Raw genomic sequence first — 25,446 nt, forward strand, 5'->3', positions numbered from 1 at the left:
ACAGACAAACAAAAACCTAATTCAAACAAACCTAAAAGACTTTACATTGAACTTGTCACATCAAATTAACTTTTTAGGTTGAGCCCACAACGGCACTTATATTTCAGTTGTCTGCAGCATGCCTCAGTGGCACAGTTGTTCCTTAGTGGAATATGACAAATAGTCTTCAGGGTAATATGAAATAAAAATTATAATGCAAAACAAGTGTTGAAAAACATTTCTAGTTGTATAGATAACCTATCAGACACAGAGTTGCTGAGGAAAGAGGAAAATGGCAGTAAATAGAGGAAATACCTGGCAAGAAATAAACCCTACTCTCATGCAAGAACCTCTCTGTTCCTGGAAAAACAGTGGCAAAGGGAACAGGATCTACTATAGAAATAAGGGATGATAAAAGAAAACTGAGACATATTTTCACCTGAGCAGGTCCTCTTCTCCCTCTCACATCTCCTAACAACCCTTAAGTAGTTAATTTAGCAACAATAACATTTTGTCATGCAGGGTGAGATTTTATTTGTTGGTTTAGGAAGAACTGGATTTCAGTTATAATATTTTCTAAAACTTTTTTTAGGAATAATATTGCATCAGAAATACTGCATGCCTTTTGCACAAATAAAACTAATACATTCCTCTTTCCTGTCAGTGAAAGTTCTTTGCAATGGAACCGTTAAAAAAAATTCTCTTCATGTGTGTTCAGTAGAAGTCTGTCAAGGTGAGGTAGTTCAATACCCATAAGGTTTTATATGCAATTAGACTATTTTACTGACACAAAAAGAGACTAGAAGTATCCTGGCATATGTAGTCAGAACACAACTAATTGCAGTACCTTGCTATTGGTCCTAAAAGTTGTTTTTGTTGCTGATATGCTTGAGAGTGTTCAGTGATGGTAATCCAGTCTCTAAGGAAGTGGAGGTCCTTGCTTTCCCAGAGACCAGGTGGAAGAATAAGCCATTTGCTTTGCTGCAGTGGGAAATCTACAACATGAGGTAGGCTACCTAAAGGACCTTGGGTCAAGAAATGCTGAACCAGGCAGACATGAAAATTGGACTTTAGGAACTGTGGCAGAGTGAGACTGGGAGCTGAGGTGCCAAAAAATGTTGAAACCACTGAATGTGCAGTCAAGCAGGGCCCATTCTGAAGAACACGGTGGGGAAGGCAAGGTCTCAGTATGGAGAACACAGTGCTATGCAAGAGGAGATAGAAGAGGGAAGAAATGGAAGGGAAATAGGAGTGTGAATGTCAGGCTTGAGATGAAAAATTAAAATCCACTTCCATGAAAGCAAAGTCCTTTCCAGAAAATCAATAGAAGCCTTAAATCTCTGATATTTATGTGCTCTTCCTCTCTGCTGGTAGTCTAAGAAACTAAAAGCCATATTATCTAATTTTTAACCTTCTCCCATGTTATTATATTACATTTTTGCAATTTGCATATTGGGGTTATGTAGAAAAGACTGTCCTCTCTAACTGGGTTTAAAATATCCCTGAAACCTACTGATTTTTGCATCCTATCTGAGATAAGGTAGTTTTGTGCATTTCTTGCAATGTAGAAATGTAAGGCATTTCTATGATCTAATGGGACAGCATGCTGAGACATCTCTTGTAAATAGTTGAATAGGATTTGAAAATATTTAATCTCATGCCAAAAAAGACAGTTAATTTTTGATCTTGTTATCTTCTTTCATTATCAACTGATACTTCATCCTCTACCCAGCTGTGTTTTGTGACAACCTAACTATTCCACACTTTTAGAGCTGCATTAAACAAAACTTTGGCAAATAGGAAATACACTTCCTTAATCTTATTACAGTTAGTATTTTTTTTTATTTTTAGGAACAACCTCAAGGAAGTTGTTTCTATAAAAAATAAAGATAAGATAAATAATTATTCATCTAAAAAAATCTACATAGCAGGATTTTTAAATCTTGCTTAACCATTGATTACTAATAGGAATATATCCACTGCAATGTCATACATTTTCTCTCTGACACTACTGGTGTATGTAGAAGATTTTTAATTGGTAAGTGTATACTGCAGCAAGTTTTCAAACCTTGGAAAAATGATGTCAATAATTATTATTTTTTTAAAAAGAAACTCATAAGACTAGTCTTATACATAGGATCACAGAATCTGCTGAGTTGGAAGGGACCCATCAGGATCATTTGAGTCCAACTCTTGGCCCTAAACAGGACAGCCCAAGTCACATCATGAGCCTGAGAGCATTGTCCAAACACTTAATGAATTCTGTCAGGCTGGTGCTGTGGCCGCTTCCCTGGGAGCCTGTTCCAGTGCCCAGCCATCCTCTGGGTGAAGAACTTTTTCCTGAAATCCAGCTTAAACCTTCCCTGACACAGTTTCATGCCTCTCGCTCAGGTTCTGTCACTGTCACCACAAAGAGATCAGTGCCTGCCCCTCTTCCCTTCATGAGGAAGCTGCAGACTGCGATTAGGTCTCCCCTCAGTCTCCTCCAGGCTGAACAGAACAAGTGTCCTCAGACACTCCTCATAAGGCTTCACCTCAAAACCTTTCACCATCCTCGTGGCCTTGCTTTGGACATTATCATTTGTATGTTATGGTGCCCAAAACTGCACACAAGATTCGAGGTGAGGCTGCCCCAGTGCAGAGCAGAGCAGGACAATCCCCTCCCTTGCCCAACTAGTGATGCTGTACCTGATGGCACCCAGGACATCCAAGGTTGGCCCTCCAGGGCACTGCTGATTCATGTTCAACTTGCCATCAACCAGGACCCCCACATCCCTTTCCACAGCACTGCTCTCCAGCACCTCATTCCTCAGTTTGTACAACCAACCAGGGTTGCCCCATGCCAGGTGCAGAATCTGGCATTTTCCCTTTGTAAACTTCATACAGTTTGTGATTTCCCATCTCTCTAATTTGTTGAGATCTCTCTGCAGGACGTTTCTGTCCTTGAGGGAGTTAACAGCTTCTCTCAGTTTGATGTTATCACCAAAGTTACTTAGTATTCCTTCAAATCCTGTGCTGTGTCCAAGTCTTTAATGAAGACGTTGAAGAGAACTGAGCTGAGGTTAAGCCCTGTGGAACCCCACCAATGACTGGATCCCAGCCAGTGCTACCCCATTCACTGTATCTCTTTGTGCCTGACCCATGAGGTGGTTGTTCACCCATCCCATAACACAGTTATCCAGCTGTGTGGACATTTTGTCCAGAAGGATGCATGTCTTGTTTAACATCTTAATTAATGATCTGAATAATGGGGCGGAGTTCTACCTAGAACAGTTTTGTAGATGGCACCAAAGTGGGAGGAGTGGCTGATAAACTACAGGGTCGTGCTGCTATTTGTTTGGAAACGAGGAAATGAGCCAGCAGGAATTTAGGAAGTGCAAGAGTCCTGCACCCAGGGAGGAACAACCTTGGTGCACTAGTATATCCTGAAAACCACCTAGTGGAAAGCATCTTGGCAGGAAAGGACTTCAGAGGGAAATCAGGTTGAATATAACCTAGTGATGATAAGAAGGAAAGTGGCATCATGGGTACAGAAGGTCCTGTCTGAACAGGTATAAAGAATTATAAACCTGAACAGGTTTTATGCATGTAGAAGGGATTGTTACTAGGTGTTTTGGAAAGAGGGGAAAGGTGGAGATGAAATGTTAAGATTTGTGAAACAGGTAAATTAAAATCTCTGTACAACATATCATGACTTGCTAATTGTACATTAGTCAAATTTTATAAAGAAATATAAGGAAAAATAAAAATCCTATTACTCAACCACCAGCTATTTAAGAATTGAGGCTTCCTTCTTTGATACCACAGAGAAAAGAGGTTTTTCTCACAGAATATTTTTTCTGCTTCATAAATTTTTTGAGACAGAATTCTGCATTGAATGTCACTGAATATCTGATGAATACCGCGTCTGTATGTAGTTATATATAGCTGCAGGGGTCTTCTGAATTGCTTATAGTTATTTTTCTTAAAATGAAAATACTGTTCTCCACTAAATTATAATTGTTTTCTGTATTCAGTTCCACCAGTTATCCGAGTCTATCCGGAGAGCCAGGCGAGGGAGCCAGGTGTGACAGCTAGCCTTCGGTGCCACGCTGAAGGTATTCCCAACCCACAACTTGGCTGGCTGAAGAATGGAATTGATATCACTCCAAAGTTGTCCAAACAGCTAACTCTTCAAGGTAAAGGGGTGTATTTGTTGTTTTCTACATCTTGCTAATGTTTTATCCATGCATCATTTCCATGCTAACTGCCCTTCTTCCATAGTTTTAACAAAGGCTTAAAGTCTAAGCTAAAACATTTCAAAAGATGTGATTTCTTCTGTTACTCCCCAAGACACACCTTTCTGCTTTCTCTCTGTTAGAATAATGATTTTACTTACAGACAGCATTACCAGTAAATTCCAGTATGCTCTTCTCTGTTTGAAAGTGTGCAGTATCTGAGTGGAGCAGGCAGTGCAAGACCTGGTCCCAGTCAGAACTGATAAGAATTTTGTGAGATTTGGGGACCTGATAGTAGAAAGGACTGGAGGAGAAATACCTGAAGTGGATGTGCTGTTTTCTGAAGGGTATCAGCAGACTTCTGTGGGAGTGCAAAGACATTGCACACACACACATGAGCCCTACCTCCCCCGCTAAAAAACCCCCAAGCCCCTCAAACCCCAAAAGCCTGCAAAAAAAAACAAACTGAAAAAACCCCAGCCAAAACTAAAGGAAAGTCTTACCTTTAGCACCAGCTCATTTCTATGAATCTTCAGGGCTCCGCAAAATCAGTGGACCTGTCCAGCATAAAATCTCCATGCTTCTTCAGTCTTTCTGGTAATTTTTTGATCAAACATAAGAAAAAATCTCCTGCTGTTCTTGTTCCCTTCAAAACAACTTCTCCCTCATCAACAAAATGATTTTAGGATAGGACAGCACTCAGCTTTCACTGTTAGAAGCAGTGGGACAGACATGGCAAGTGCTTCTCTGAAGTGTTACTTCCCCTGGAGGTGTCATTGTCCTCTGTTCTTTCAGGTACAACTCTCCTGGATATTTGTGAGCAATTGCCTTGCAGAAACACTTTCCACTATGAGTAGAAAGTTATGAACTTCTCTTCCATAGCAACATTCTCTTTAACTTCTCCTCTAGGGATTTAAGAAATTTTTTCTTGCCTTTCTCTCTGTTCCATATATTTATCACAAATAAATTAAAAGGGTTCTTCTCTAAGCAAAATACATTCAATTCAATTTTCTAGCATGGACTTATTTGAAATAAATTTTTGAAAATCTCATTACATTTTCCCAGAGACTTTTCTGAGCTAAACTATCTGTGAACTTGCTTCAAGCTAGAAGGGTGCTACACCATAAGACAATGCCCCTTTTAGTCCATACTTTAGAAAACCTACAAAACTCGGGTTTTGTGTAGTTCCTACAGCTGAACAAGTATACTATACTTAAAATTCAATAAATTGTTGTTCACAAAAATATTCACATCATATTTTAAAAGACCTTTGCCAGTGACACCTGGATTGTTTGTTGACATTCCTACACAATCTGACATAAAATTCCTGAGGTTTCCATAAGCTTCTACATTGATATAGGTGAAAATTTTCAATGCACCCGTTTTCTCTGTTGTTACACTGTAGTCACACAAAACCAAAACTAACTAGGTGCCTCTGGTTAGGAGCAACAAATTAAAATTTTTATTTATGTTGAATGTTTGGCCTATTTTATTCCTTGGGTTATTTTGTGTAAAGGAAATGATGTTGTCTAGTAACCAAATGCAACATAATAAAAACCTAATATTTACCTAATATTTACCTAATATTTACCTGACTTTAAAAAAAATCATAGTAATTTAAATATATATAAAACCTCAGATCGATATTTGTCTCTGAAGTACAAAATCAACTGAGGCACTCTGAATAACTGTGAGATGAAATAGTGCATGTAATTCACTAGCCAGTTGAATACCTTTGGACTAATTTGGCATGCCTCCAAGTTATGAACTCAGGAATGAAAATGGTTTAATTAGTGTAAGCAGAGAAACCCTTCTGAATTTATAATCTGAAAGCACTAGCGTGTCCGCATGTTGATTTTTTCCTTTCCTTTCAGCAAATGGTAGTGAGGTTCACATTAGCAATGTGCGCTATGAAGATACAGGAGCATACACTTGCATTGCAAAGAATGAAGCAGGGGTGGATGAGGATATTTCTTCTCTCTTTGTGGAAGATTCTGCTCGAAAGACTCGTAAGTATTGTGAGAAATATAAAAATACATGTCCCCCACACTCAAACATTTAATCAGTATTAAAACTATGAAACATTAAATAAATTGGGTTTGTGTAGATAGGTTATTTAAAAAAATAAAGTTCAATTAATGGTATCCAAGAGTCATTGAAGGCAGAGTGTGCAATCTGCAGTGCATTTAGAAGTAAAATGAAATCTCTGATTAATTGTGTGAACAACCATGTGTTTTACATTGCTGGTAAATTTTTGATAGTTTCCTCATAAGAGATGTGTTGCACAAAGGGAATGTGAAGGGAAAAAGGAAAGGAATGTCTGTATATGGCAACTATTAGTGTGTTTTCCAGTGGTTGATGGGGTGTGGGAGGAAGACCTTTCCTTCATGTCTGTTCTTGACATATACCAAGAGTCAAAATCAGCCTCATGATGTGACAGTAATCACATGGCTTGATCTCACCTGCTGAAGTGCTCGGCAGGTCCAGAGCAGTTCCAGCCTGCCCGTGCTGTCTTATGCCTGGAATGTGAAGGAAAAATGAACACATTCGCTTCTATTTTGGGAGTTGAGTGTGCCAAAGAAATCATTATCACTACTAACAAGCAGCGTTCTTTATCCTCTGTTAAATGGTAGTGGGATTTATAAACCCTGTTTTCCTCTTTGTCTAACAATATTTTTTTGTCTAACAGTATTTTTTTTTCTGTTACCTCACTGTGCTTAGAAAAATCCATTCCTGAGTTTATACTTCACCCATTTTTTGTTTGGTTTGATTGGTTGATTTTGTATGTTGGTTTGGTTTTTTTTGCTTTTGAATCTCTTATTTTAATGAGTACTACGTACTTATTAAAAATACATCCAGTAAAATTATAGTTATCTTACTAGTGAGTGCGATTGCATTAACTTAACACATTCCTGTTTATTTAAAAGCAAATTCAGCAGTGTCAGGTACTCAGCAGGATGCCAGAGGCAGAATTAGTAGCACTGCAAATCTGCCTGACACTTACAAGCCACAGGACATTGAGTTCAGTTACATATAGGTTTTCTATGCTTCAAATATTTCAGAAGAAATCTTCCATGCAGGAAAATTTTATAATCTAAATGTTGATATCTTTACTTAGCTCTTTAAGTAAGACTAATTATTAGTGTGATTTTTCAAAAGCTTTAACATGGATTTTTTTAAAGTGTCATGTCAGTACTGCTCAGACATTTCTGAGAAGACACCTGAGGATGAATAAGTTGTTTCATCATGTAGAGTTTCTGGTAACCTGGTAATGTGAAGAAGTTTGCATTTGCCTATTGCATTGTGTGAAAAATATTGTGAATGTTGCCAGATTTCAAGACCCTGATGAAATCTAGTTGGTGTATGTTTGGTTAAAACTAGTCTGGCCTTAAAAACAAATTATTTGTAGCCAGTTTGCAAGTGTTTTATTTAAGTTAGTCAGTTTAAGTTTAGTTAAGTCAGTTCACAGTTCTGAAGATCTGATCTGCTGTGAATATGTATGGATATCCACAACAATGTAGAACGCTTTTTTCAGGACTTGTAATATGATGTAATAATTTTGGATCTGCTACCTTGGCAGGATTTGTAAAATCACATGCCATACAGTGAACACAGCTTGTAACAAATGCTTTAATATCTGCTAACAGTAAGTTGTTAGAATGACCATTGGTGTCATGAAAGGTGTAAATGAAGGAAGAAAGAATAGAAACCAAACTATTTCTAAGACAATTCATCCAAAGGATATAGTCATTTTCCTTCCTATAAAAATAATTTACTCTGCAAATTCTGTGTTGTATGTTGAAGGGAAGCATTTTACCATTATGTTCCTTGGCATTTGAACATGGTTTCCCAATAACTGATGCATGTGTAAATACTCATAAACCCAAAAGATGTATAATTATAACATTCAAATTTAGATGTAGCAGATATTTACATGTTAAACTCCACTTTGTTCAGAATCCCATTTTAGTATGTTTAAGACTAAGGTATGTACTAATACAGAAAGCACTGACTCTCAAAATCATTGTCACAACTACATGAACAAATTACAACAGGTACACATTTTAATAGATGCAGTTTAAAAAGCTGCTGCTGTTTTTAAAAACAATTTCTTTACACGGAGGAGTTGCTAGCATTGCAGAGCTGCTATCAGAAGAGGAAGGGCCTCATTTTTACCCCTTGTCTGCTTGTTTTTATATTACCTCCAAAACTCTTCTTTATACATTAAATTAGGGATTATTAAGGAATAAAATAGGTAAATAGGTAAAACCACTTGGGTGGGATTGTGGGCTTTTGCTTTACCCTACCCACACACATTAGGCGCAATGCTATGGCTACTTCTATTTCAAGCCTCTTAGATTAGGTCACAAGTTACATTCTAAAGATAGTCTCTGGTGAATGTAAATGTGGTTCTGTATGATCTCGTATAAACTATTTCTGTAATTTATGACATTTTTATAAATTATTTTGCTTTTATCCTCCTTTAAGAGAATAAAGCAGACATACTTCTTAATTTTTTTTGGGGTGCTCCTTATTAGAGAGCTCCATTTTGGATAATCTTAGGATACTGTTTTGAATAAAATAAGATCACATTCTCACTAGCTTGTCAGTTGGTCTGGGCTTTTCTCCTTTGTAATGTCATATAAGATAAAAATCAAAGCAAAATAAAAGCATTTCTGAACATTGAATTGATTTTCTATTTGGAGTTTAGTGAGAACTTTACAGTTGAGTTCTAAAATATAAAGTACAATTGCACTGCCTTGAGCATGACAGTAATTTCAAAAGCTACATAAGAAATGCAGAACACGATTCTTATTGCCAGTGCATATATTTTATTTCCTAGGAAGTGTAATAGTCAAAGTAAATGTTCACTTTTGTACTTATCTGACCCATTGTTTGGGTGCATGGGAAAACTTTGGGGGTTTAATGTTACTTCACACAAAAACCTAAATTATTGTTTTTGTGTGGAATCTTGCTTTCAATACATCCCAAATTTATTAAAAACTCAGTTCAATGCTTTGAGAAAAAAAAAATAGTATCTGTGACAGAAAGGGCATGGCTAGTTGATTTCTCTGTAAATTGGTAATTTAAACAGCTCCTAAGAGAAAATACTATATTTTCTGCTACCTTGGACTAAATAAAAATCAGTGTAATTGTGGAAAAGTAGATTGTTAAATAATAAGCAAACATTTACCTCACCTGTCTGTCTTAAAGTGCTATCAGGTTGCTAGGTTTTCATAATTCATAGGATTGTTACAGAAGCATGTAGTGCATGTGTCTGTATTATAAAGAGAAAAGAAATGAAGGCAAAGCTGTACTGAGCTGTGGGAAATGTGATGCTATTAGAAAAAAAATAAAGTTTCACAATGTGAAGTATGAATTAAGGGTGCTAGGAACTTGTTTATTTTGAAGTTTCCACTTTCAGAAATTTGAAGTCCACTTACCAAGAAAAGTCAATATACTTTGATGATAGTGGTTCATCATCTGGATGGTAATCTAGGTGGAAGTGAATGGAAAATATTCTGAAAATGCTTTGTCATACAGATGTGTTCAGGAAATGCCAGCACTGAACAGGGAAGCATTGCTCTGTCTCACATAAGTAAAGGTTTGAATAGTGGATAATAGTCTCAAGGATAGTTTGACCTCCTCTTAGCACATCAGCCTTTTTCAATGTGCACTAAAAATAAGACTTCTGAAAACATGCTTTAATTTTAACATTGTCTTAAGTGAGAGAAATGAAATTATTTTTAACTACTTTAACTTTAGCCATGCCTTTTACCAATTAACTCATTCTGTAGCTGAAATTTTATTTATTTATTTATTTAACAACTATGTCCCAGTACATGGATCCTTTTCACTAGATTTGTGAAGCTATAATGGAAAGTTTTAGTTTATATTACATATATAAATGTCTCTTACAAGTACTGGTGATAAATTTCTACTGCTTTCTATTATCAGAACCTATTTAATTCCTCTGATGCTGATAATAGCAGTAGCATCTAAAATACTTCTGAATGTGAGACTGTGCTGTTTTGATCCTCTAGAGACTGAAAATTCTCTTTTTGCTGTGGATTCCATTTTCCCCTCAAGCCTGCAGTTACAGCCATTGAGAATGAGATAGCTGGTCTGGTTGATAGCTGAATAACCCCTGTGGTGACTGGTAAAAACATTCTGGGGATTAATGACCTGGTCTAAATCTCATTGAAGACACAAGAGTCTCCCCTACTGTCATGATCCTCTAATAATACCTGAGACAGCTCAGCTGTGTTGGAAGGACTCTTTGGTGTAGTCATATTTGTAAATACAAATAGCAGTTCAAAATCTGGTTTTATTTTCATTCCAACGTATTTTTATTTTTCAGAACTGGTGTTGCATGGATTCATAGATTTAAGCATGATGGAACCATTTTATCTAACTCTATTCCATCTTCTACATTTCACAAGACATTGAATTGCATTCTGTTCTGCCTGAATACAGAGCTAATGCTTTGTTTGCCTGAAGCGTGTCCTCACAGAGATGCGTATACCTGAGTCAGACATGCAGAGAGTCAAAAAATCCCTCGTTTCTCTTGGTATTTTGCTTCATTTAATAATCAATTTCACTAATACAAAATAATGCTTAGTTTCCATTTTGAAGTCAGTTTTTCTTCAGTTGCTTCCTTTGAGTCTCTCTCATTTTTTTCTCTCCAATAAATTGACCTCTTAAGAATTCTTGCCCTATGAATATATGAATATTGATTGCAAATTTTCACACACACACACACAATATATAAGTTTCTCATAATAAGACAGTTACCATAGTATTCAGTCTTTTTGTCTTAAGAATTCCAATTGGTTTGGTACAGTTTTTGGTTTGTTTGTTTTTTGGTTTTTTTTTTAAATGAGTACTGCTCTTTGCAGAAGAAAATGCAATATTTGTTTTTTTAATGTTCTGGAAAGAGAAATATTTATTTGGTAATTTTTTCTTCCACATCCTTTAATCCTTTGTCACTATTTTGCGCTAATACCAGCAGTGGAAGTTTGTTTATTTGTTTATCTCCTATATGCTATCAGACCTCACTTTCCAAATCCTATTCCTTATCACCTGTCTCAGTTAGGCATAGTCTGTTCTTTGTTTTCCAAGACATCTACATTTCAATTTGGATAAAAAAAAAATAATTTATTTTACAGATGAACTTGACAAAGTCATTCAAACAGTTTGTTAAAGCTGTTGTTTATCATTACAGGTAATTCACAGACTTCTGAGGAAATGATTTTGTCTTTGTTTACAGATCACTGGTGAAAGTGGTTAAGACACGATTCACTACCTGTTGCTCTAGACATGCTCCAGACCTTTCTCCTTCACCTTTTACTAATGATTTAACTACATTTTCAGATTAATTATTTTGGCAGTTTTTAATTCCATTAACATATATTTTACCATTATTAAATAATTCATATTTAATCAGAGTATTCTGTCTTAACAAATTATATGTTTAGCAAAATTATGGGTTACAACTATATGAATTTTTACTTTACCAAACTACTATTTACATTTTAAAAATATCAGGTTTGTCTATGAAGACCTGGTCTCTGTTAGAACATATTAGCTAACTTATAATTTTATTCTTGGTTTTTGATTTCTTACTGAATTTAATTCCATGGAAGTGTTGTCTGTTCTTTTTCTGGGTCATATACCCAGTCTAACTAGCCTACAGCTACTTGAGTTATTGAGTTTCAGGAAGTGGGGCAACTACTAGGAGCAGATATAGTGGTACTTTATGGCACTCTTAAAATTTATGATGTATTCTGAAATGTATTCAAAACTAATAGCACCATACCAGCTGAAACTTTTAGCAAGTATTCTATGCACTGCATTTGGACCTAGTTATTTTAAATATTTGTCTTGACTACACATCATTTACCCTCCCTTTTAGTCCTTTGTAGGGTAGAAGGTATTCAATCAAGCTCTGGCTTCAGTTATTATCCTGCTCCTGTACAAATGCAGGACAAAAATATTTATAGAAGAATATTGTCAACAGAACACTAAAAAACCCAAACTGGTTCATTGCAGTACAATTTAAACCTTGAATAGCTCTGATGTGACAATGCTTTTCTTCTACCTTTAGCAGCAATCTGTGATGTTTTCCAGGGTTTTTGCTGCTGCAATGGTATAAAGGAATGTCAGACGGCTTGAAGCTCTTCTGCTAGCAGAAAAATGGGATTTCATCATAACCAAGACTCCTCATTTTCTTTAGGACTCCAATTTCTCTCTTTTTGTAAACAGGTTCTATATTTTCGCACCCAGCATCTCTGCAGCAACTGATAAAAGATGGCTTTTCATTTTCTAGCTTGTAGTACGTGCAGGTACATTTTAAGAGACTCTCAAATCTTTTATTAACAGATAACTTTCTCCTCCATACTACTGAATTTAGCATCATTTAAAGCATGAACACACAAATGGACAGCTCCACTGTAGATCTCTGTTGGTGATTACATATGATAATCACAGACACAGATTGGATCAGCCCAACTCCTAGAAGCCATATGGCAAACCAAAGCCATCATCTTGCTGTTGTTGAAAAACTGTTTGGAAGCTGAAAAATTAAGTATAGGACAAAGATAATTTGATAGTGTATCTTGACAATATATTTATGAGAAAGGTGGAGCGGGAAAAATGTTACTGCATTTTTTGTTGATACGCAGTAGAATAATAATTTCAAAGAGGGGAGGAAGAAATTACAACTTCCATCTGCAGAATTTATTTATTTTGTGAGATGCCATTGAAGTAGTAGTAGGACCAATGGAATTGGTCCAAATTTTATTTTTTAATGAAAGTAACATTAACAGACTATGGAATATATTACATAGCTAAATATACCAAATAAACCATTTTGTTAACTTAGAAAAAAGATACCTAGGAAGACTTAATCTAATAATGGAATATTTAATATAAATAATAGAGTAGAAGATATCACTGTAATTTGATACACATATGGAATATCAAATTACACTGAATATAGGGGTTTTTTTTTCCCTAAATAAGAATATCTGGTAGTATAGAAAACAGGAAAATAAAAAATAGTCATCACCAAAGAAAAGTGAATAATTTCAGGGGTAATTTTCAAGTACTTTTTTTTTTTTTCTTAGCTACTAGCAAAATATTTTGAAGTAAAGTAACTTTAAAAATCCATATTTTTTTGTTGTTTCTTGATAACTATGACAGGTACTTTTAATGTGCTTTACTTTCTTTTCTGTTTCAATTTAGATTAATTCTACTATACTAGAGCCATACATCATAAAAACTCATGCTGTTCCTTTTGAAGTGAAATAGTTCTGTGGGTTTGTGGGGGTTTTTTTTTAATATTTTAAATTTTCCTAACTGTTTCTAAAAAATTGTGCTACAAAGTGCAGTTCAGTTTGTGATTGATTAATATGACTTCTTAGGTGTTTCTCTAAATTTTTTTTGTGTCATGTGTGCATCTTAGGGAGACAGCTATCATGATAGAGAGTTGTCAAGTTAAACTATTAGGAAGGACATTTCCAAGACTGATTTGAAAGTACTTGAACTTTTAATATTTGGTAGCTTTTATTTTAGTTATCAGCCACAGGCTCTGGTGTTACTGAATTCACCCACTATGACATCATCATATATGGCAAAGTAATTTATCTTACAGTTTCTTTCGCTTAGTCACAAAAAGCAAAACAAAAGTTCCCTTTTTATATCTCTCCTTCACTGTATCTTAGGACTAAATTAAAAAAAAATAATATAACTGTTCCATGTCATTAAGTAGCTCTATTTCTAACTGTGCCTTTTTTAGGTAATGTCATAGTCTTCTCACCTAAAAAGATTATGTGGTCTGAATGCTACTGACTTGACATGTTTATGGCCATCATAAGCAACAAGACATCTCCACTGTCTAGAAGTGGGAATAAGACTAAAAGCCTTTTGACTGTGATTTATGGCCTAAATTCTCTCTGAAAGGCTTTATGCAATTTTAATAGAATCTTCCTGTCACATCTGATACTGAGTGGTACCTATTTACCTAATTTTCTCAGAGATAATTTATGCTGGCATTTTATTTTATGGTAGAGCTAAACAAGTTTATACTTGTTGACAGCATTGTGGGCAAAGACTTTATTTCAAACTTCCAAGTAATTCAGCTCATGAACCATTTTTTCTTCCTGCTAGGGTACACTGGATTGAGTTAATGTGCTATGGGAAAGGACTTATGCATGATTCATTATAAAGAGTTATACAAAATGTAGAAAAATAAGGTAACATGTTCATATTTGACCAAAATTAAAGTGTCAACTGTTGACTTTTAACTGATAAATAATAGTCTAATATATATATAAACCAGATCTTCAGTTATTGTATTAACCTAAAATGAAATTGAAGTGCATATCACGTAAGAACAGACTGGAATTTGGATAGAATTTGTAATGACAATTATTTTTAAAATACTTGAAGCAAGCAATAGAGAACTTTAAAAAAGTGTTTGCTTCACAAATAAATTAGGTTTTATATATTTGCATTTGTATATAAACAAAACCAATCTGAATTTCTTATAGAAAATGAAATTAAAAGTAGGTATGTGATTGTGGCATCTCAGCAAAAATGTAATTCATGTAAACCTCATCTTCACTTTTAACCCTATTATTTCTAATATAAAAATAATAATTAAAAATTATGTAGTTCAGCAAAAAGATAGTAATTTTGGTATAGATTTACCCTGTAACATAAGGGCAGGTTTTTATACATTAGAGATGTGAGAAAAGAGAGTAAGTAACATATACACTGTCTTTATCCTGTGTTTAGGATTAATCAAAACAGTTGTCAATGGTGGTGGCTATGAGTGGAGTAAGAAGACAACATCCCTTTAAATATCTTGAAATAACGCTTTTAATGCAATTGAAAGTACAGCAGATTATGATAGCACAATTCTAAAAAATTATGTTGAAATACACATTTTTTCTTATGACTTTATTGTGTTTTCCTCATTGTCCTATTTTCTATTACATCTATTTATAACCTCTTGCCATCATGGAACTGAAGGCATTGAAAGGGACAGTGGCTTCCTATCTTTTAATTGATATCCATTTTCTTTGAGTATGTCTGCATATATAGTATTGCATGCTGATTACTAAAAATTTTGAACAGCTAATAATGCCAAAAGGAAGTAGAAGAGTTACATTTAGTCTTCAAACTCACTCAATGTAAATTTTGCCTACACACACACTTTATTTCCAAAACGTATGGAATGTTTCATGAGAAGAAAAGTAGGGAGGAATAATACTAGTTGACAGTTGAAATCTTTGAAATTGTCTATTGAGGCAGAAAAGTAAATGTAATGAAATTTATTACCAATACAATAAGAAACAGAAGGATACAAAATTTATTTGCAAAGTGATATTGATGCCCTCATTCATTTAGTACTAGAAATACCATGGATTTTTGCAGTTGTTGATTCCATCCAAAGTGGATAAGAATTTACACTGCTATTAGTCTGCTGCAGAATTTCATTAATTACTAAGGACAGAGTTTAGTGAAACATGTGCAACCTATTACCATTCAACCAACACAATGTATAAAAAAGGTGGAGAACAGGCATTCAGATGTTCTATTAGCTGATCCTAATTGAAGGCTGGGGCTGTACAGAAAACCATAGGGTAGCTGTGGAAGGACCATGAAGAGTCATTTTTATGGAGCTGTAAGTGTGCTGTAAAAGAAAAGAAAAAGAAAGAAAATATCTTTCAAGAAAACTTGGATTCTCTTGTGTCTTGTGTCTTACATTGCTGGGGGACAAGGGAGAAGGAGGAGCAATGCAGACTTCTTTTTGATGACAATACAAAAGGCCCAACAACAAATGATGTAATAAAATAGCTGCTTAAAATAAGATATAATAAAAAGAGGAATATAGGTAGTGTGTAAATCTTGCTGGGCATCACAGATTTATTTATGCAGCATGGGATTAATTGTGCGTGGATTTTCCCACAGCAAGCTGCACAGATCCTGTCCATGGAGAGGTTCCTGCTCCCTCTCATGCTGTAGTGGTTTTATCTACTGTAACAAAGAAAGCCATATATCTTCTGGCATGTTGCAATTTGTCATAAGGCCCTGACATGAGTGTGCAGCACAGGTTTTTATGGGCATTCCAGCACCTACCCTTGCAGCAGGTACCCATGTGACATGCAGGCTTCCCTGTCACAAGGCCCCGTGTAGAAGACGTAGCCTGCTCAAGGTCACAAACTTTTGGAATACAATGTCTTCTGCAAAGCTCCCAGTACATCTCCTAATACTATTTAATAACTCTGTTGAATCATGGCAAAAGAGATGGTACTCCATCTCGAAACCAGAGCATGTTGCTGAGATCTATCAATAATTCTGTATGCTTACATAGTGAAGTTTACAAATGGTTGATAATTTAGTGTAAGTGAGGCTGAAAAATGTTAATTTTTGCTTAACCAAAAAGGAAGTCAAACAATATGCTCCTTAGCATACTTTATATCTATGCATGCTGTACTTGTTCCAGCATTGACCTCTTTATCTTGAGACTTGGCATCTTTCCTGAAAAGAAGTTATAAGTCTGATTAAAAAAATAAGTGAGGTTTCTTGTTCTGTTAGGTGAGATCGTGGCTGTTGTTTATAATATTTTATTGCATTCTTAAATTATATCTCAATTTTCTTCTAGCTGATTTGCTAATTTTAAAATTAATATATGAGGCTTTTTTAAAGCACTTTTATTATCCTGCCCTTTTTCTTGAGCAAAGCTCAGAATCATGCATATCATTTTGCATTAACAGAAATTACTGTGTTCTGTACTTAGCATCTTAAATCATTTTGTTTGATCCTGTACAGTTCCCCACACTTGTGTAATTGTAATTACTTTTTTTATTTTCTTTCCTATGTCACCCCTAGAAAAACGCTGATAAACTGCAGAACATTATGGCTGAATTTATGGGACCTCAGGTGTCATGTATTACATGGTTATTTCCTCACAATGTAAGAGAAAAGTAATTTTAAAGGAAATCCTCCAGATTGCTCTGGGGAAATAATTTTGCTTTATTTCATAAGGAAGACTGTAAGATAACACAGGCAAATACAGAATTGTGATCTGCATGTGGAGACACTGTCTAGGCATGTAGGGATAAATTTTGAAGTTCTAGGGCTCATTTGCAGCTGAGCCTGGTGAATGACAAGAGATGGGCTTCTACAGAGACATCAGCATGAAAAAGAAGGTTAAAGGGGAATATGGGCCTGTTGAGGGGGACGGGGACCTGGTGGCAAAGGATCTGGAAGGGAGCAAGTTGTACTGAAGGTTTCTTCACATCTGTCCTTCCTGGCAAAACTGTTCCTAGGAAGGTTTGGGAAGGAAGTCATCCTCTGGCAAGGAAGCTTTCTTTTTTCTTCTGTGGTGTATAGGGTCTGATTGAGACCATTTCAATGAAGTGAACTTTCACAGATGAAAGGGCCTGGTTAGGATGCATCCACAAGCACTGGGCAAACTGGCCCATGGCATTGTGAGGTGACTCTTGACAATCTGTGAAGGATCATGGTGATAAAGGCGTTTCCTGCAGACTGTAAGAAAGCCAGTACTACTCTTCAAGGGCAAGAGGGAGAATCCAAGACTCGATAGGTGCATCTGCCTCACGTCAATTTCTGGAATAGAAATGGAGCATTTCACCCTGGAAACCATTCCTAGAACTAGAAGGTGTTTAGAGTGATCATCATGGATTTACAGAGGAAAAAAATCTTGGTCAGCCTGACCGCCTTCTGCAGTGAGGTGACTGACAAGGTGGATGTAGGGGATGTTGTTTAGGAAGTCCTTAGAAATCTTTTGGACACACTCAAAGACAAAACCATGAAGTTCAGGCTGGAAGCACCAACAGGGGGGTGCATCCAAAACTGACTGCACTACCAGACCCAAAGGCCTCCATCATATCCCAGGGCTGTTTTTTCCCCTGTCCTGTCTGTTCAAGTACAAATTATGTGGGAAAATCTTAGTCTCCAGGCCATTTCTAGAGTGTTAGTTTCTGTTTCCATTCTTAAACTTCTGCTATTAGCAGATGAGGAACTTCTGTGTGCCAACATAATTCTTTATAATATGTCTTTCATTGCTTTTTCCAAACTTTTTTTAAAAGCATACTAATGTTATTAGCTTTTGTAGCACTCTTAATGAACCTTCCAATATTGTTATGTGTGTGTCTGTGACATGTTTTCTGTGTTGTATTCCTTTCCTTTTTTTGGGATTTTTTAAATTTCTTATGTTACTTTGGAATATGTGTTGGTTTTCAGTGATAGTGTTTTAAAAATTTGATTCTGTTGCATACTGAGTTCTAAATATTAAAAATTTGCAAGACTATATTTGTTTTCTTCTTTTTTTTTCCTCTGAAGACAGAAAGAGCAATATTAGGATAATATAATTTCATTGGTCTCAAAGGTCTAAAATCCAGTTGTAAACAAGATGGCTGAATAAAATTTATGCTTTCAGGGAAAAAAATCAGTGTAAAAATTTAGCTGGTTACCATGCCATCTTATACTTCTATTCTTTGTCTTCCAAGGAGAATGGTGAACATTATAGAGCATGACAGTTTTGGTAGCATGGTTGAGCTACAGCCATAGAGAAAAATATCTTGTGTATATATTAATTTTGCGTATCTGTCTCATAACTATGTTCTGAAATTTTTCTCTTTGAAGTCCACGGTTTAAAGGAAATCATGAAAATTGCATCACCTGTCATTAATATGTATAATTTATGTACATGAAAACTGCACATGCTTTTTGTAATGGATTATAAAACACACTGTTGATAATGGTTAATGGAGTACTGGAGCTAGCTTGGAGGGCTTTATTGGGAGTGATGGGGTTTACCCTGTCCCCAGTAACTACTATGGCTAATCACAATTTGGTCACATGACAGGGAGAAGTATTGTTAGTTTGCTGTTTCCAGTGGTTTACCTGTAGGAGTATTTTAGTGAATCAGAGGTTAAAGCATTATAGTGATTTCAGAATTGATGTGTCATTTCTTGTTTTCCCTTGTTCATTTGTATTTTCTGTTCTTTCTCTTACATGCTGCAGTTGCAAACATATTATGGCGAGAGCAAGGTACTAATAGAGATGACTTTTGTTGATATTTTCTGTAGTGTGATGAAAAGCTCATCTGTTGTTTCTTGTGTGTATGTATCTATGTTTGTTTGTACTCTACAGTTTTGGTAATTACCTACCCCCTTGCAATACTGAGGAATTTGACTTTAAAAAATTAAAGTGGAAATGAATCCTAAAAATGCTTATACTTTTGTAACCTGCTTTTCCTGTTTGGGAGAGAGAAGGAAATAAGCTATTCACAATTTTCAGACAATTGTTTAAAGATACACAACAAGAAGCTCAGATTTAAAATGTAACCTTTAACTTTTGATTGTTGTAATGGTAAAACTTCTAACCAGTCAGCCTATATGCTGTTGAGATTGATTTTCTTGTATGAATCTCTTTTATTTGACAAATTTACAATCTTAAACAGTTTAAAATTGATAAACCTGTTGTTGTTTAATTAAACTAAGCATTTTATTCTTACACTCAGGAAAGATTTGTAAATAAATGTTGGGGCAGGAAATGGATGTTTGTGATGAACTGAAAGATAAACTGAAGGATAAATAAAGACACAATCAGGTGTTGTTAACATAAAAATCATGGAAATATTTTTTACAAGCAAAAGATAGGTATTAATTTTCATATATAGACATGATTTCAAAAATTATCCTCATATTCCAGAAAAATACCATAATCAAAGAGTTGTCATGAGTTCCCATTCTGTTGCTCTTAGTAGCCTGTTCTTCATCTAATGTTGCAATTTTTGGAATTAAAATATTTCAGTAGAAAGAAATTATCTCAATTATTTCCATTAGAAGATTCATTATACAAGGTAACAAGTGAATCAGGCTTTGCTGTGAATTCACACTAGAAATGGTATTTCTGTAGACTCTTTAAAATTTTGTTTTTAATTAATTTAAAGATTTAAAACTCTGGCATTTCATTTGCCTGTATGTAGTAACCTTTGGCACTCCCAGTGTATTTATAAATATGAACTAGTTTTATTTTTTTATTCCTGTTTTATCAGTTGCTCAGCTGGTACAAGCAATAATTTCTGTGATTGTAGTGGAGCTCAGCTGTGATCCTCATGCTCTATTGGCCTTGCAGGGTACAAATAATGTGTTTAGAGTTTCAAACAATTACACTGTTAATGATTGAACTGATATGCAACAAATTTGTACCAAATTCTCAAAAGTATGGTGTTCTCATCTCTTGTTGGGAAAGTATTAAGTATAGTTCATCTCAAAATGGAAAACATGATTAGTATCCCCTTGATTTTTTAATTTATTGTCTTTTCAAGTCAATTTGTTGCTTCCAGTCATTAGAATGCACCTAGGAAAATTTAAATTCTGTGACAAAAAATACCAGTTTAAAATAATAGCTTACCAGAGCCCTTATGGTAAAGATGTTCAAAATCCTCCACAACTAATGTGAAACTAATAAAAAAGCAATGTATAGTATCAGATTTTGTGTCTTCTAGAGCAGATATTCTCAATCTCTCCTGCATTTCTCATTGGCTTATCCTTGTGTTTTGAACATATTCTGTTACTAATTACAATGTTGGAAGTATTTTACAAGAGAGCAATACCCTGATGATGCCAATAAACATCACCACCAATTTCTCTGGGCCATCCATATTCTGCCATTATCTGTTATGAAAGAATTACCAGATAGGAAGGGAGGGATGGGTGATTAGTAGGACAATCAAGATCATGAATCCATACACAGGCCTAAGTGCCAAGAGATATTTCTGTATCAAGTTCCCAAAATCTTTATCACAACCACTTGCATCAGAAAATCTGAAAGGATTTTGAAGGTACACGTATATTACAGTAATAATGTAATATATAAGTAAATGTAAATCTATTCATATACATGCAAAAGAACCCCAACCACTGCCATTTAAAAAAAAATGGTGTTAGCCAGTTTTAAGTATCAATTTAGTCTAAATAAAGCAGATCTATTTATCTATTGCTTCTGGGACTGAATTAAAAATGTGCAGGATTGTATTTAGTGGGAGGAGGGTTGCAAAATTAAGACTTCAAAGGAATAGTTCCTGCAGTTCTGAGAAAGTGGCTTGCTGAGGGGATTAGATATTTATGCAGATTAGGTACTCATACAGGTATCTGTAGCCACTCACTCAAATGAGGAGTTTTGGGTCATAATAAGTTGGAAAGGGGAATTAACTAATTGGATCCAGAGGTAAAGGTTTGTTATATGAACTGACTTCCTTAACTTGGTATTGAAATGGAAGAAGGACATTTCATACTGTATGTCTTTCACTGTTTTTGTAGAACAGTTTGGTGAACATTGTTATCCAGACTTTTGAATTAAAGCCTTAAAACTTTGGGCTGTTTATTAGTCACAAATAATATCTGTGTGTTGGGAATATTACTTCAGAGTATTGGCACTTGAGGTGGAGATTTTAGGAGCCTGATTACCAAATGTCTGGGTCACCCAGGGCTGTCATTGGAGCTACTTTCTCACATTCTGGTATTGCTTATCCTGCTAATAACTATAATACATTTCAGCCAATGAGAGGATGGAGAAGGGAAAACCCTGTTTTGTGCCCAGCCATGTTCACATATTCATCTCCAAGGCACAATATGCCAGTTGCTCGGCTGTAGATCTCTGCACTGTGTTCATTGGTACAGGCAGCCTAACATCAGTCAGGCTTATCTGCAAATTTCAGCTGTTCTTACATGATACAATGTCAGGCACTCTCTAAAGAGGGACCTGGACATGCTCTCTCATATAGGCTGTGTGGTTTATCTGCATACAAGGCACAAAAGTGCCCACTGGCCAGAGTGGGCATATTGCCCTGAGTGCACCCTGTGCTCTGAATAGACATGACTGGGGAGTTTTCCATGAACCAAGCCTGCTTCTATGTTATACCTCATGCAGCATAGACAAATTTCTCTCCCAATATTTGCTAGCCTATTAATAGATAGATTCAATATAAAGTGAGGAAAACCCTTCTTGGAGTATTTTCCCTTTCTGGGAAAATTTGGCCGGACATGGGAAATAATTCCACAAGGTTTCTCAAAGATAATTGAATGTGTTTGTTCTGGGCATAGCCTGCCAATCTTCTGTGTATTACAACCTTTAAAGAACTGTGTTAGCTTGTGATTCCTAACAGGGATTGGAAACTTTTATGTACACATGTACATAAATGCATATATACATACATACATAAACATTCATTCCCCCTACCCCCTCTTGATTTTCTCATTATTTTATTTTGTATTAAGACCTGTTCTCTCTCTATTAACATTGGTTTTCCCTCAGAATTTAGGATAAGCAGAATTTCAGATTAAAATTTCTTTTTCATGTGTTCCTCTGTGTTCCTATACCAAATATTGTTATGTCAAGTGAAAGCTTAGGTCCTTTGCCCAGGATGGATGCAAATCTGTAGCATTGTAGCCAACAGTTTAGTTGTCAGAATGGTTATAGTTATGATTTTATGAATACTATGATTTTCTTCAAAGAATTTTATGAATATGAGCTGATCATCCATTACAGCATCCACATAGCAAATCAACCATTGTTGTCTTAGTTGGCACACAGAAAACTAGTGAGACTGTCCTTTTCTGTGGTCGTGACCATAACCACAGATATTGTGAGACTTCATGCTACAGATATTGTTCCCACCTTCTCCACAAAACTTAGCATCATGTATTTCAGCAACATTGTGGAAGAAGGATTGAATGGTTCTGTAAACACCTATGGCCCTTCAACATTGGAATCAATATCTGCCCAACTGTCTGTCATAAAATAAAATAGAGAATATTTCCTTTTCTAATGGAAATATCAAGTTTATAACAAAGATGCTTCTCTTTTAATGTTGTAAAGAAATTATGTCAAGTCCTCCATCCCTAAGCAAAAGTAAAAAAAAGCATACATAGAGAATTTATATTAATTTGAGTTCAATGTAGATGATTTCACAAGATCACTTTTATTGCTGTAGCTGTCAAACTGTGTATTTCTAGATCTGTATTCATAAACACACTGTCTTGCCAATGGAAAAAAATGCTATGAAAAATTCTAAATAATGTAACAGTTTTGCTTCAGTTTTACAACAAAAGATCCCATAGGTTTAGCTGTATTACCATTGTACGCATTAACAAACTGATCTCATACCAAACTGTGATTAGGTTTTTAGTTCAAGACAAGGATTTTCTTTTTTGTTCTTATTTAATTTTATACATTTCAATATGTTTTTCTCCCTAAGGTCTGGGAATTGGGAACATGTTTTATGTTTTTTATGAAGATGGCATCAAAGTAATACAACCAGTGGAATGTGAATTTCAGAGGCATATTAAGCCTAGTGAAAAACTCCTCGGTTTTCAGGCAAGTTGTCTTTAAAAATCTATTTGTAGTGTTTTCTCAATTATAATTTTCTTTACATACAAATTTATTATTACTAGTTCAGTGTTTTCTGCTTGATAAATTCAGCCATGTCTTCTGAATGAATAAATAGCTTATAATAGTGATCTCAAAATTTCTTGTATTGTCCTCTATTAAATCCAAGCTTTCAGTCCCTATTTTCTGTTGAATATTCCCTGAATACTTTTGCAAACCTTTTCTTTCTTTGGCTATCTTTCTCCTTTCCCAGTTCTTTAACAGCTCTCTATTTCTGGATTTGTTGTTGGCTTTTTTTAGTCCCCAACAGCTTCCCACCTTCAACCCACCAGTTTAAGTTCATCTTAGTGAATCAGGGATTGGTTCTCTCTATATTAAATATAGGATCTTTTGAGGAGCAGGGAAGTGTTAATGTTTTTTTTTTTCTCCACTGGAAGTTTGTCTATATTGAACTCATGAGGCAAATCCCTACCCTGGTAAACACTCTCACAGCTTCCACTGAAGATAGTAGAGATGATTGATGCTTTGGTTCCGACTTAAAATTCATATAAGTAGTTTCAATAACTTTACTGTTAACATATTTATAGCTGATTTTTCCAAATTCTTAGAATTTATGATATAGTTTTCCTGAGCAGGATGCATAAAAACACTAGTGTATTCTCCACTTCCATTTATTCTTGTGATGTTTTTCCTTTACTGCTAATCAAATTGCTAGCAGACATGATGCATGTTCCCTTTGGAACACTTGATACTAGTCACTACATTAAGACTTACTCTATATGATATATCAGCTTTCAAAAATAGTAACTTTTTCTCATTTGGATTTGAATGAGTGACCTTGAAATATCTACTAAGCATTGAGTTGTACACTTTGGGTTTTTTTGGTTTTTTTTTTCACTAATGCCTCAATGACAGCAGAGCTAGAGCTGTCTCAATGGAATTTGCCTCTTCTGTTATCATTAGTGATGTCAAAGGCTGCTGTGCTCAGCAACAAGAGTTATTTTAGTGTGAATAATTATGCTTTGAACAGCTAATCATACCTTGATTTACGCTGCTTAAGTGAAATTACACAGTGTTGACACAGTCAAAAATAAGCCAAAAAGTTTTTTTTTTTAATGGCTGTTTAATTAAAAAGCTGATTATTTAAGAAGTCTGACAAAATTTTATTGATCTGAAGTGCAGTCTAGATTTGAAGAGTTTTTTTATTGAAATGTGTCAATCAGGATGAATAGGTAAATTTTGTTCCCTTTTGGAACCTCTCAAACCTGGAGTAGCATAATAAGTGTATCTTCTTGGGGGGGGAAAAAAAGGAAAAAAAAGAAAAGCCCAGGAAAGTAGGCTACCTGATAACTTTAATTCTAAAGGTTTTTAAGAAATTTCTTTTAAAAAATTATTCTTCTCCTTTGAAGAATATCATATGTTACTCAAGCCTCTTTTGAAAGTCTGTTTCCTCTGAATAATAATAATAATAATAATAATAATAATAATAATAATAATAATAATAATAATAATATAACCCAGTTCTGTCCCAGGATCAGATTTTATCAAGTTCAGCGTGTAATTGCTTAGTGGTAGCAGCTCATGGCATAAATTGCTGGTTAGTAATTATCTTTGGCTCTGTCATATACTTTTACTAATCAGAGATGTTAGTAAGTATACCAAGAATATTTTGATGTAGCTTCGCATGGCTTTTGCCATTTGGGCATCTCCATGACTTAACTATTAACATATTAATAATAAAGGAAATATGTGCCTGCTTAAACCTCTCCCATTTCTCATTTCTTTACATGTCTCTGAATTATCTGTTCAAATGATAAGT

General features: G+C 35.1%; 1 protein-coding gene across 6 annotated transcripts in view; it reads left to right on the forward strand.

Moving 5' to 3' along the window:
• Nucleotides 1-25,446, forward strand: part of FSTL5 (follistatin like 5) — a 271,571-nt gene that overhangs the window by 206,408 nt on the left and 39,717 nt on the right. For 5 of the 6 annotated variants that reach the window (XM_038136446.1, XM_038136448.1, XM_038136445.1 and 2 more), the window contains 4 exons: nucleotides 3,996-4,157; nucleotides 6,071-6,205; nucleotides 19,257-19,283; nucleotides 23,497-23,615. In XM_038136446.1, coding sequence (XP_037992374.1) covers nucleotides 3,996-4,157; nucleotides 6,071-6,205; nucleotides 19,257-19,283; nucleotides 23,497-23,615 — 443 coding nt within the window. The remainder of the gene's footprint in view (nucleotides 1-3,995; nucleotides 4,158-6,070; nucleotides 6,206-19,256; nucleotides 19,284-23,496; nucleotides 23,616-25,446) is intronic. The other variant, XM_038136451.1, reaches the window with a different exon arrangement.

The sequence above is a fragment of the Motacilla alba genome, chromosome 4 (genome assembly GCF_015832195.1).
Source record: "Motacilla alba alba isolate MOTALB_02 chromosome 4, Motacilla_alba_V1.0_pri, whole genome shotgun sequence".
In the NCBI taxonomy this organism is placed as follows: domain Eukaryota; kingdom Metazoa; phylum Chordata; class Aves; order Passeriformes; family Motacillidae; genus Motacilla; species Motacilla alba.